The sequence below is a fragment of the Aspergillus udagawae genome (assembly GCF_001078395.1).
Source record: "Aspergillus udagawae IFM 46973 DNA, scaffold_7, whole genome shotgun sequence".
Lineage (NCBI taxonomy): Eukaryota > Fungi > Ascomycota > Eurotiomycetes > Eurotiales > Aspergillaceae > Aspergillus > Aspergillus udagawae.
The window spans coordinates 406,080-418,952 of record NW_025091270.1 but is presented as its reverse complement, the minus strand read 5'-3'; the positions used below and the strand labels follow the sequence as shown (position 1 = coordinate 418,952).

The 12,873-nt window shown below is 47.7% G+C and overlaps 4 protein-coding genes across 4 annotated transcripts; 1 reads left to right on the top strand and 3 right to left on the bottom strand.

Moving 5' to 3' along the window:
• Positions 1 to 426: 426 nt before the first annotated feature.
• Aud_008830 (SRPBCC domain-containing protein) lies at positions 427 to 996 on the bottom strand (the record flags this gene model as incomplete). Its single annotated transcript, XM_043293695.1, has 2 exons — positions 427 to 858; positions 937 to 996. The coding sequence occupies 2 exons, from the start codon at positions 994 to 996 to the stop codon at positions 427 to 429; spliced, it is 492 nt and encodes a 163-aa protein (XP_043149630.1).
• Positions 997 to 2,302: 1,306 nt separating this feature from the next.
• Aud_008829 (uncharacterized protein) lies at positions 2,303 to 3,322 on the top strand (the record flags this gene model as incomplete). The annotated part of the gene is made up of 3 exons (XM_043293694.1): positions 2,303 to 2,370; positions 2,416 to 2,699; positions 2,763 to 3,322. 3 exons carry the CDS (start codon positions 2,303 to 2,305, stop codon positions 3,320 to 3,322), a joined length of 912 nt encoding a protein of 303 aa, XP_043149629.1.
• Positions 3,323 to 5,898: 2,576 nt separating this feature from the next.
• Positions 5,899 to 6,924, bottom strand: Aud_008828 (uncharacterized protein; the record flags this gene model as incomplete). The annotated part of the gene is made up of 1 exon (XM_043293693.1): positions 5,899 to 6,924. One exon carries the CDS (start codon positions 6,922 to 6,924, stop codon positions 5,899 to 5,901), a length of 1,026 nt encoding a protein of 341 aa, XP_043149628.1.
• Positions 6,925 to 9,979: 3,055 nt separating this feature from the next.
• Positions 9,980 to 12,394, bottom strand: Aud_008827 (CHAT domain-containing protein; the record flags this gene model as incomplete). Its single annotated transcript, XM_043293692.1, has 1 exon — positions 9,980 to 12,394. One exon carries the CDS (start codon positions 12,392 to 12,394, stop codon positions 9,980 to 9,982), a length of 2,415 nt encoding a protein of 804 aa, XP_043149627.1.
• Positions 12,395 to 12,873: the final 479 nt, after the last annotated feature.

Genomic DNA, 12,873 nt, shown 5'->3' with positions numbered 1-12,873 from the left:
AGCACTCTGTGTTATTCCGGTAATAACGCCTCATCCACTATTAATTGAAGGATTATATTGTTAATTATCATATACACATAGTATTTATCCCATTGATTCTACACGACTTTGTCTTGACTTATGATCTAAATTATGAGCGCAAATTCCCAACTGAGGCATTGCCAAGTGTGTTTCCAGATTCTCTAAAATGCTTGGATTATCGAAGGACATTACTGGTGCACTTGTGATGCAAAATTGCGAATCATTAAACCGTAATTCTCAATAAATGAAGGCAAAATACCGGCGGTGTATCACAGAACAGAAAGATAGAATGCGAGGAATGACTCGGGAAGAGACGTTTTCCTTGAACGCAACATGGGATATCAGACAGACGAATAAACGAAGAGTGCTAGACAGCAGTTGACAAATTATACCAGGCGTAGCTCGCTATTCCGTGCGGTCTTGTTCGATCCAAGCCTTGAGATCGTGGTTGAACCCGTCGTACCCCTTCCTTGAATCCTCCCCTAGACCAACACAGCGGGCGAGGAAGCCCTCCCCCATAAGAAACGAAAGGAGACCAGTAAATGTCTCTTCATGGACGAACCTTGTGTGGCTCTGTTCTTGCCCCGATGCAGGAACTTCTTCGAATCGAAACATGTGCTCTCCGGTGAAAATTCCTGGGACAGAACCGATCCAGCTAAACATAGACTGCGTGTTTGATGACACAACGGGCGAGAACTTCATCTTTCCGTAGCCTGCACAGACATTCAATTTGTCGCCAGGTTGAAGATCGATAGATGATTTAGTTGGGTCAACGGGAGATATTGAGCGGATAAATCCATTGGGTGAGTATTTCGAGATGGATGGAAAGTCCAGAAACTGGTTGTGAAGTGTCAGAAAAACGGGTTTATTTATGATAGATATCATTGCTTCTCAATATCCAATGGATGCAAATACCTTTTCTCTGACGGTTGCTGGAGGAGCGTTGATTTCAATGCTTGTGGTGAGTAAATACATGATGCTGTTGGCAGGTCCTTCTGATTGATTTTCAGACAGCCTCAGTCTTCAACAAAAAGGACTTTGAAGACTAATAAAGGTGAAATTGTGTTTCTCTCCGATAGTTAATGTTTTGATGATTGATTCATCTGACATGGTGGGCGATCATCTTTATATAAGATGTAATCATTTTACCCGAGTCGGCGCTTCTGTGGGGCCGCTGCCGACTCAATCTTGCCCCTTACCCGGAGATGACTGAAATGATTGGCTGAAACGGGACACGGAATCCCGTGCCCAGCGATCTCAGCCTCAGGCCGTCAGCCATGGCTACCCACGAGCACTCTGACCAGAAACATACAACCAACCATATACCCGCTGTGCTACGTCGCCGGAGATTTGTGGATCCTCCAGTTGTGCCGATGGTCAGAAGGCGTCTAGTAAGGATTCGTGAGCCAAAGGCGTGCCAGCAATGCGCGTACGCAAAAGTGAAATGCGACCAACAAGAGACAGGTGGGTGCAAGCGGTACGGTGCATTCTCCGTTAAAGTCCGCAGGGCCACGTTGAATCAAGACTAGGTGTTCTCGTTTAAAGAGGGAGTGCATTGCTCAGGCCCCTGGGGCCCACAGGCGGAAGGCTACCTCGCCGTTGTAGGTACCCACGAGATCGGCAGAAGGGTTGGTTATTGACTTTGATCAAAGGGATGTTGCGAGACTCGAGAAGAAGCTTGACACTATGGCTTCTTTTGTCGGCATATCGCCTCAAAAAACGTCTGATGCTGCATCCAAGACTGAACAGGGAAAGAGACACCAAGCGCAGAAGATTTCGCAATTGATTTTTCCGTGGGACGAAAGTTTCAATCTTACTCATGAATATGCATCAATGATTTTGACAAAATACCGGACGGAGATGGCCTGTTACTGTCCTAGTGTTGTCATCCCACTTGACATGACTGTTCTAGAGTTGCAGCAGAAAAGTCCAGTTCTCTTGGGTGTGGTTCTAATGCTGACTTGTCTCGACGACGCAAATCGGCAGCAACGCATGACAGATCAGTTTCTAGAGCATGTTAGCCGTTCCATTGTTAAGAAACGGCATAGAAGCCTTGATATCCTGCAGGCTCTCTTGGTGTGCATATCATGGTACCTATGACCTTTCCGTTTCAACCTTATCTGTAGGACTTAGGGCTCACACCATGATAGGTATCACTTTCTGCCCGAATCCGAAGCACAACTGTCTATCATCTTGCACCTGGGTCTAGCCATGCTACGTAATCTTGGCCTCCATCGATGGCCTAATCCATCTAGTAGAAAACTACCGCAACCTTGCGAGCATGACAATGCTCCCACCACGGACGAACGGAGAGCCTACCTCGGGTGTTTTTATACCGCTTGTGTGTATGTAGGCCCCCATACATCGTTCCAGCAATAGGACTGACCCATCTAGAGCTGCAACATGTGTCAAAGATATGGATTCTCTGAGATACACGAGCTACACTGAAGAATGCTGTCGCGTACTTGAGGAGCTGCAGGAATATCCTACAGACATGTATCTTGTCCAGCTGGCACGACTAAATCGTATGGCCTACCGGATCATTCAAACACTTCCCTTCGATGCGTACAGTTCACCGCACATGGCTTCGTCGGGTTCAGTCCAAACGTGTGTCGAGGCTCTTGGAACGGAATTGAAGCGTATGAAACCCTCTAGCGCGCAGGACCGCATACAGGACTGTGAGTGACAGTGAATTTTCTTACTACGTCCTATATGGCAGCACTTGCTAAGCTTGTACCTAGCCATCCTGGCATTACAGTATTACAGCCTGGAGCTCCACTTATACGAGTCCGCTCTGGAAGACGACTTCTCAAAGAGCGACCGGAATAGCACCGGGGTACATTATGATATCCTTGACTCATCCTTGACCTCAGCCAAGGCCTTCTTCTCAACATTCTTTTCCCTTGCGCCTCAATATTTCCTCTATCTCCCATACTTGGTCTACCAGCAATACTACCATGCCGTCGAATCATTATCGAAACTTCTGCTATTGGCGTGGAAGGAACGCGATCAGATCAACATACGTATTACCATGGACGTTCCGACGACCGTTAACATGTTTATCGCAAAGGTGAAAGAGGCGGTGCAGCTTCTTAAGCACGAAGGATCATCCCTCTGCGCGGAGGAAATACTGTATCAACTCATAGCACGAGTGCGCGCATTCGAGGAGCTGCATGAAGCAAGACTCGCCGACCTCCAAACTTATGACATCGATAGAAATGCTGCGAGCAGGAATTCAATACGAGATGTGACATTTTCGCTACCACATGGCATGTCGTGGCAGTTTCTGGATTCAGAGTAACATAGCACTTTGCTATAATCTTCTGGACAGACGGGATGAGAGGTGGTATTGTTACGCTGACACGAAGGCTATAGCTTTTCTTTCTATCCTTTTAGCTTGATTATATCTCATAGATGTTAGTATTTTATATGAAGATAACAATCGTCCAAAACTGTATCTAGAATAATATATCTAGGGTTTGAGTGTGGTTGTTGAAGGTTACCTACACATACATATATTCAGAGCACCCTCACCAACCCATGACAGATCCGATTAATCCCTCGATCAATCATTAACGACTATTTATTCTAATCGAAACTTTCGAATATGCATTCTTTTGATAACAGGTTATCTTGGGACCTAGAAAGAATAAAGAAAAAATTAAAAGATTGTGCTATGTTGCCCTCGCCTATAAGCGTGATCTAGTCACGATAATCTGGGGAACGCTGTGGGGAATTATATTAGTTTATGCTTTAGTGACCATATTAACGGCTCAACAGATAACACTGAGATAGAGACTGCGCACTAGTGTTCAACCCAGCATCTGGCGATTAAAACAGTAAATGCCTGGAGCTGATAGTTGCCAACAAGGCCAATAAGTCACTGATTTCATGCTCAAGCACCTACGGGACGCACCGTGCAAGCTAGCCTCGCTGTCAAAAAGGGATATCAATATAGAGATGGTAGGCAAGTTGATTGACGATACTTCAGGCCCATACATTGAGAGAAAAGACTACTACAGTAGGATGCAAAAGGTATTCGACCACCTTACCTTACCGCCTACTACTAGTTAAACTTGATTAGGAAGGAGTTTGATTCCATTCTAACTAATATTTCGTATACCAACCATCTGCCTCAGTAACTGCCTTCACATGGTTAGGCATGGTTCTTGATAGCTTTTGAAGAATAGTAGTATCTATGACGATTGCCTCATCCGACCTGCAGTGACCACAGACTTGTCTAAGTGGGTGAGTTGGTCTGCGTTTCTAAGTCCGATATAACCATAGTATAGCGCTAAATTGTAGCTTAGGCTGGAATCTCCCCTCTAATTGTCTGGTTAACACTACAGCCGAGTTCTCTCTATAAACTAGGGAATTTTACATTTACGATTCAAGCATCCACACGATGACTGATATTTGCACCTGCTTTAAGCGCCTCTTCATCACCCTGTGCCAAACACCACATATCCAAGTGCTTGATGCTAAAATCAGCTCATCCACAAGCGAGGACGAAATCTAGGCTGTTCTATAAAGCACAAAGGGCTAACTACCCACAAGCATGGAGTCCTTTTATCATGCTGTGGGCTGGGTAAGGCTGGAATGGCGTCACACAGTGCAGGAGATTGTGGCAGGTGACATAAGTGATCAGGGTTTTATTAGGATTCTACCTATAAAGGAGGTGTTTAATGAGTGGGAAGAAATCATATAGTAGGTAGAAAGTAAGGGCAAGAGTGATAATAATAATGAAGTTACTAAGTGTTGGGAATTCCGCTCTGTAAAACTATTTAATATATTTATTCTAGAGGCACGTATTACGTTCCTCTAGCCACCTCCTTACTGTGGTAGCCATGTTAACTTATGGGGTCCACCCAGTAAATATACTACTTTTTATTATTATGGGGAAGAGCTCTATAAGATATAATACTCATTCAATAAATATATTAATAGACTACTCACCTTATGAGGTTTCTAGTACTGAAACACAGGACAAGGTAGAAACACAGGACTTTTAGAAGAAGATGCTGCTGCTTTTTAAAGATTATAATGAGGAGTTGTTTCAGCCTTGAGTATAAAGGTATATTTGAAAATCTTCCACATTGCATTAAGCTGATTTCAAGACTTACTGTATTGTACTCTATAGTCTTTGGTGACAATGCATTACGCAAAAGAGTTTAGCGTGCCGTTTCGGGTTTAGCGCTTCCCTGCGCGTTACTATCGCCGTGCATGTTTCTATAAAGTCCCCTTCGTGTTTTTCGCCCTTCTACTCTTCCTGTCCCTTCGTTCCTCGTGTGCGCCTTGTGAGTGAGTTATTTTTGCCATTGATACGGATCACCGAGCTCCGCCACCCCCTATACCACCAGCGCGAACCGGCCAGCCCTTTGCAGCCCTTGGAGCCCGCCAGCGCAGTCTGCGCTGCTTTTCCTGGCCCTGGTCTCGTTTCCCGCTCAGCTCTCACCATTACGCTCGAGATGAGGCATTTTTGCCCGTAGTCCGCCGCGCCGACCTGCAGTTCCGGCCCCTGACCCTCACATGTCAATGGGTCTCTCGTTCCTTGCGTCGAGTGTAGCTCATAGTCCTGTGATATAAATGCTAACCTCGGTCAGACATAGTCACGATGTGGTTGAAAGAGATTTGGTGCAGCGACTCCGCAAAGCAACCGCCGAGCTGGAGGTGTGTACATGGAAACTCAAAGGTATTATTGGCGTTGAGCGCATTTCTACTTGGATACACTATCAGTGAGATGCAAGACGGTCTCACAGGGCAGCATCATTGTTGTCAACATTGCAAATAAGTAGAAGGTGAGTAAAGAAGCTGCTATGAACGTCACGGAGTAGTTAAATCTGATATAACCTTCACGGTGTGCTAATCCTGAAATCACTAGAATGCAAACATTGGCAGTTTAGTAATTGCAAGGTAGAACCAATACCGAGACAGCTCCTCCATGTTGATGTCTGCAATCGGTACACCACTAAGGCTGCCCAGCACGCAGCCTAATATCCAATCAGTGAAGCACATGAGAAGCAAGGCAAAAAGAATTATAAAGTGCTCTGGGCCTGGCCCCGTCCCTTTCCCTAAGTAGCAAAACTCATACACGACGGTGAAGAGAATTCCTAATATGGTCAATCCACCCAGGATGCCAAAAATCAAACAAATCTTTTTGCTAGATACTTTGCCCTCAAGAACGGCTAGCCTGGCCAAGGGAATACTTCCAATGAGAACCGCGCCTATATAAACCCCTAGGACCGCGAGGTACCCAAACTTGACCTTATCCACGGGTTGGGCAGGCTCGTTTGCCATGCTGTTCAGTTCTCGCGTAACTTCACTCATCTGTGGACACACGTCGCATGTGCTATTACTCTGCCCTTGTGTATTTGACAAGCTGAGCCTGCTGATCCTGCTGATCCTGTTGAGCCCAGAGGATGGCATATCAGCCATAGTGCCATATTTCCTTGCAGAGTCACAAATTCGCTCGTCAGGCACGGCTGCCTCTTCTTCCGGAGCAGATAGCGACACAGCCCCCAAGGCTGGCGAAGATTCTGGGTCATTTTCCTTGGCTTCGCCTTTGACCGGAGGATCCCATGAACCGACCATGAAAAACCCAACTAGCGCGACGAGGGCACCCATCACGCCATTACTGACGTTTATTAACACCAGCTCCCAGTACTGCCAGCATTGCTCAACGTTGTATTTGTTCATCATATAGATGTTGAAGATCCAAAAACCAATAAGAAATTTAGCAGAGCGTATGTTGCGGATCCTTCTTGCTGGGCAGAGCGGTGCGCGACCAAAGAGAAGGCAGGTCACCATATACAGGGTGACTATGTCGCTGGCAAAACCAATGGCTCCATAGGGAACCAGGTAAGCTTCTTGCATGGAGAGGATAGGCGGGGTTTGGGACGCCATGAGCGCGTCTTCGGTTGAAGGGTGTGAGACACTTGGATGGGAAGAAACTGTGCCGTGGGTGTGGTCGAGATCAAACAAATGTTGATGACAAAAGATGCAAGATCAATGCTGGGCCATATGAACAACGAAGCTGATCTCGTATGTCTTGCCCGTGCGTCTTACGTGTGAGAAAGCCACCTTCACCTTGGACGGAGCGTTTTCTTTCCCAGATGTGATGTGACTCTAGTTTTGAAAAAATTAAAATATTTGTGGATGTCGGCAAGCTCGCATGATTTGAATAGTCAGAAATGCCAACATCACAAGTCCGAATACGAGGTCTGGACGGCGGCATGACCCGCTCACATTCTTTGACTCTATTTGTTACGCTGCGAATGATTGGCCCATTTTATGCCTCCAATGCCTAGACGGAGGGCTGGAACAAATGCAACTAAAAAGCAGGAAATGTTTTCCCGCCACGTCCTAAAGCTGACCTGACTGACATCAGAGACTATGAGTACCCAAGACCGACACAACTCTCACGCTGCAGGAGATGACGGAAGCGATCGGACTTATGCCAGGTTACAAGGGCACTCAGAAAGGATACCATCCCAAGCCACTTGCTACATCGTATTTCACCATACATCGCGAAACCCATTCGAGCACATCTACAATGCGTGCCTCCAGCTACACTATTGTCCCTGGCACTTCTACAACGCAGGCCACCTGGAGGCTGCTGCTGACAAGGACATACAAACGCCGACTAACTGAACTTACGCACGGCTCACAGAGGCCAGGGGGACATATCTCCAACGAAGCTCAAATTAGCGCAATTCCCATGGCATCCTAAGCTAGATCTATACGATGTCATGCCCCTTAGAAAGTAGACATACCCAAGTCGCCCGATGTGACTCTCAAGATTCCCAATTTCCTTCTCATACCAGAGCTTTAGAGCCCCGTCCACCTGCCGCAATGCACGAGCCTCTGTATATCGCCGAAGAATGTGATTGTATCCGTTGGATATCCTCATACGAGGGTCGCCATCCGGTTGCATCTGGATTATCGGGTCTTCCTCACTCAATCTCTTGAATTCGACTAACTCACAGAGACGGCGAACCCTTGAGATACCGCTGGGCTCAACGGCAAGGTCGATTTGAGCTGATTCTTGAAAGATCAAACAGTCTTTAAGAGGGATGGCTTCTCTGACAACATCAAGATGTAACTTTTGGATAATGTCCCAAGGGTGGCTGTGGTATTTCGGACAGCGAATTCGTGGTCTGGAGAGTTAGCATCTAATGAGGAACAGGGAGACTTCTCACCTCTAGGTGATTTAGATGAAGGACTGATTATTGATTCTCAATTCCAGCCAGCCTTTCAACAACCCAGACTTTGGCCATAGGGCTAAGGAGACGGCAATCTTCACAAAGATAACAAGAATACCTCTGCAAAATATCCTTAAAAGCAGCAACTTGCTTGTCTTCCATTATTTCACCGCGTTGTAAGAGAACCACAGGGTCATCATTGCTCATGGGAAAAAAAGTCGGTAGGCCCGTACTAGCGGAGAACCCTGCGGACACCCTCCTCATGGACAGCTAGGTCTACAAGGATGGCGCCATCTAGATGGACTGTCTTATCATCAGCAACCCGTCGGTAGCTGGGATCTTGGAGAGGCACTGCTGCTCTGACCACATCGTTAAGGCCTTTGGATCGAACACTGGCCATAGGATACTGTTAGTAGCTGCAACACCATACACATATGGTCTGTATCATTAATTGTCCGAAAGCGGAAAGTCGCCTCCAGAGCAGGCCATGTGTGTTGTCAGACATATAACGTCTCCTTGATCTAGACTGCTGAAATTGCCGTCCACCCAAGAGCCCTTTTCAAGGCTATTATCCGAGAGCTGAAAGTCGCCTCCAGAGCAGTCCACATGTGGTGCCCAGACATCTGGCAGGTCCTTGGTCCAGGCTGACGAATCGGACGAGTGAACTTGTACTCAAGTGAGATATTAGTATTGAACACGAAGTGCTAAACTAAGTGCTAGATACAATCTTTAATGACTGTCCTTAGATAGTCCTTACGCTGGTAGAGTGATGCCTAAATTACTTTTGTAATCAGGCTTAACACCCTGAATTCCCAGCAAAACATTAACAATGGACAACAGTAGTTGAACTGCCTCATGCTCATTATGCGGCTCAGCATAGGGGCGTTTAGTCATTTAAATCCATGCCGACTACCATCTACACCATAACCAGTCTCAATGAGAGCTGCCATCACCTGCATTAAACCAGAGTATGCAGCAAGATGCGCCCCTGTTACTTACCTAGCCACTCTTTAACTATATCTAGAATCACCTGTATAGTACATAAGATCATGTAAGGCCTGAGCATAGCTAGAAACCTTACTATCATTCTCTAGAAGGGCCAAAACTTTGCTTACTATGTCTTTTCCTATAGCTTAGGCATGACGTCCCTAAGTTTTGGTAGTATATTTATAAAATAGATACTCTTACGGTCTGACCTCCAAGGCCGCGTCTGTTAAATAAAATCCATTCTTAAAGGTATTAAAGGAGAGATATATAATATAGGTTTAACCAACTTCTATTTCTGCATGAGGGGACCAGTTCTTGCCTTTAGTCTAAAAGTACATCTCTGTGGTATAATGCACTAGACATATTATATTACTCTGTTATCCATAGTAGTCAACCCTGCGCATAGCAAGTTTAGGTAGCCTTGTAGACGAAGCAAGGTAGGCACTCTTTATTTCTAAACACTGCTAGATGTGACCATATGAGAAACCAGCTCATGAATGCAATGGGTTAGAGTAGCATTATTATATGGCTTTAATGATAAGAACCCAAATATAGGGGCTGAGGCCGAATAATTATAGTCTCTCATAGATTTTGCAACAGGTGGGCTAACCGAGGAATCCCGGATAATGTTAGCTCCCAGCTGTTGCCATTTTGGAGCAGCAGAATGGGATAGCACAAGTGCAATTGCCCCCAGAAATTAACCCCGATATGCTGCATTATGCGTCGGAGAAAATTGCACAACAGCTCTCCGTTCATTGTATGTCCAAGAGTTAGAACACCAAATCCCAATTTCCATAGAGGACGAAGAGTGCCCAGAAATAGGGTTCTGGTCGTCGTTTCCGGATGTCGAGTACGGCCTCGCGAAGCGCAAACGCTAGATTGATAGTGGACGACGACGGAGGTTCTTGGTTAGACCCGCTGCTACGCTCCCTTTCGTGGCAGATGATCTGATAGAAAGTTTCGGCGAACTCCTTGCCCGCCGTGTCCCAACAGTTCCACAGCGTCCCGACCACAGCGTTGGCTCCCGCCAGCAAGAGAACGGGCACCAGTCCCAGCGGCTCGTCACCAGGCAGGACGTTCTGTTTCCCGCTCTCACAGGCGATTATGGTGAACAGCTTGGTGCGCATTTGTATGCTAAATAGATCTCGGGCCGTTACATTTTCTCCCCCGTGAAGCTTGAATGCTGACTCGAGCGGCTCCTCGACCTCGAACTTGACGTGGCCGTGGTAGTGGAAGATGTCCACATGCTCGGCCGCGGATTTGAAAGCCTGCGCGGTCGCCGCCTGGCCAACAAGGGGTTCTGTCTTCATCCGCAATCCTAGACTCGAGGCAGAGTCTGCCGCTGCTGCTCGATCGCTTGTTGGATCGCCAATTATCGCGATATTGAAAGTTGTCGGCGTGTCTCTGCCTTGTCGTTGCAGGCAGTGTTGTAGTATCGACAGGCTGGTCGAGTATATGACCGGGTTGCGCTCGATAACCACTTGCTGACCGACTTCTAAGGCATGGAGAGGGAGGCCGGCCAGGACATTAGTGGGACAGAACACCAATAGCTCTCCCTCCTTGGAAATTTTGGCCAAAGGTCCGACGAGAGGGTCAAGCTTCTTGAACCTGGAAATGGCGGACTTTTCGCGCAGCTGCGCGGGCTTCATGTTGGCCCGCATCCATGAAGTTACGTCTTTGAGCTCGATTTCAAGCTCTGAGATCCTTGGTTCCTCCCCGGGTCGCACTGACACCATAAATAGCTTGCTGTGTACCACCGCCCAGTCAACACAGATGATGTCTGTTCTTGCCTGAAACATGTTCTTCAACTGCTCGAGCTCGAGGCTCCGCGCTCCACGGTACGCAAGCGCTGGATGCAGGGTTGGATGGTTGTCCATAGAGCGGCGCAGCTTGGCCAAGCTTGCTCTTAGCCGAAAGCGGTCGACAGGAGGAGCGACGGATATCTGTTGCAGAACTGCGGCCTCCTGCTCCCACAGCTCCGCGGCGGTCTTGTCTCTGGAAATATCAGCTCTGATGCTTTCGGGCACGTCGGCACCGAAACCAATGAGGTCCAGGAGTCCTCGTGCTTTACCCTGCTGCAGCCACCACCAACTCCGGCCAGTGTCGTTCAACCTTAAGCTTAGTTCGAACCCGAGTGTATACAGTTCCGCGCTCCGGCTGACGAGAGCCTGTTTCTGTATCAACGACTTGGCGTCTCGCTGAATGGTAAAATCCATGCGGATTTCGTTCCGAATCTGCTCCGCCCTATCGAGGTTCCTCAGGGCGTGCTCCAGCGCCCCTTCGTGGCCTTGAAGAAGGGCTCTCTCCCAGACCCAGGCTTGCTGAAGATGGCAATCAGCGAGCTGTTCTTGAAAGCCTGCAGTTTTTAGGAACGCCTCCGACCGCTGGAAACTTTCCAAAATCTCGCCGAGCGAAGAATTGGCAGTCTCAAGGTGGAGCTCGACAGCGAGCAATTCCAGTTGGCCGATCCTCCGGTGCATCAAGGCCGTTTCGCGCTCCTTGCCGATCTCTTCGAACAGGGTGCAAGCATTTCGAACGCACACCAATGCGGCTGGAATGTCGTCGATGGCATAGTACGCGTTAGACCTTTTGTATATATTCTCGGCCGTATAGTAAAGCTGCAGCTCCTCTGGTAACTGCGAGATCAAAGCCTCGGCCTTTGCGAGCCAAGTAAGCGAGTCATGAAAGGCGTCCTGACTGCTGACGCTCTCCAGCTTCGCGGCACGTAGTAGCTCGACGTCACTAAGGAAACCGTACTTGTCCACCTGGTCCTCGATCATCTGATGCCGACCGTCCCGTTCGGCGTCGTCGGCTAAGAGCGAGACGAGATGACTAAAGATTTCCGGGGAGGGGGATTCCCTGGCATAGTCGTATGTGACTTGTGCCAGGGTCTTCGCTGCTTTCGAGGCCATCGACCAACCAAGATATGTCATGGCAACGGTTCTGGCTTCTTGGGCCCACCTGACGCTGCTTTCCCATTCCTCAAGCCTCTTATAGTTAAGGCTCAGCAACGAGGCACACCCAACCGCGACGCGAAATTCGTTCAGCGGTACGGCTTGCTCAAAGAGAGCCTGGAGGCTGTCGACCAAGGCGGGAAGCTGAGAGGCTTGCATGTTCGCGGTGTGCAGTTCCAGGTACCGGTTCCGGCACCATTGTGCATCCGGTACTGACAGTTGACAGTTCATGTCCAGGTCGAAATCTGGGATACGCGTCCAAGTTGGCGGAGAAACAGGAGTGGCGTAGCAGCAAGCAAAAGACAGTTACGGTGCAACGACGATTGTGAAGATCCTATCTTGTAGGGGAGTGTGCCCCCGACCGGATGATCGTCCATCGCAGTGTTGGGCCTGACAGTAGAAGAGTATGCGTGCACCAGGCTCGTGCATTTGGCTGCGGGGAGACACCAAGTCATCAGCATCAGACATCTACGAGGAGCTGCATAGACCAACAGCGTAGATCCTGGTAGAGGGGTCTGATAAAGTATGGTTCAAAGGTTTACCACCTCCTAATTTTTAAATTCGCAATAAACAATAGTAATTTTAGGAGTACAAATCTTTAATATTTGAATAGCTCAAGTATGTCTAAGGTAGGAATATTGTTTAGTCAGAAGTTACTAAAAGGTAAGAAATCGTCTATAAGAAGAAGTCGACTATAAATCCTTTAATGG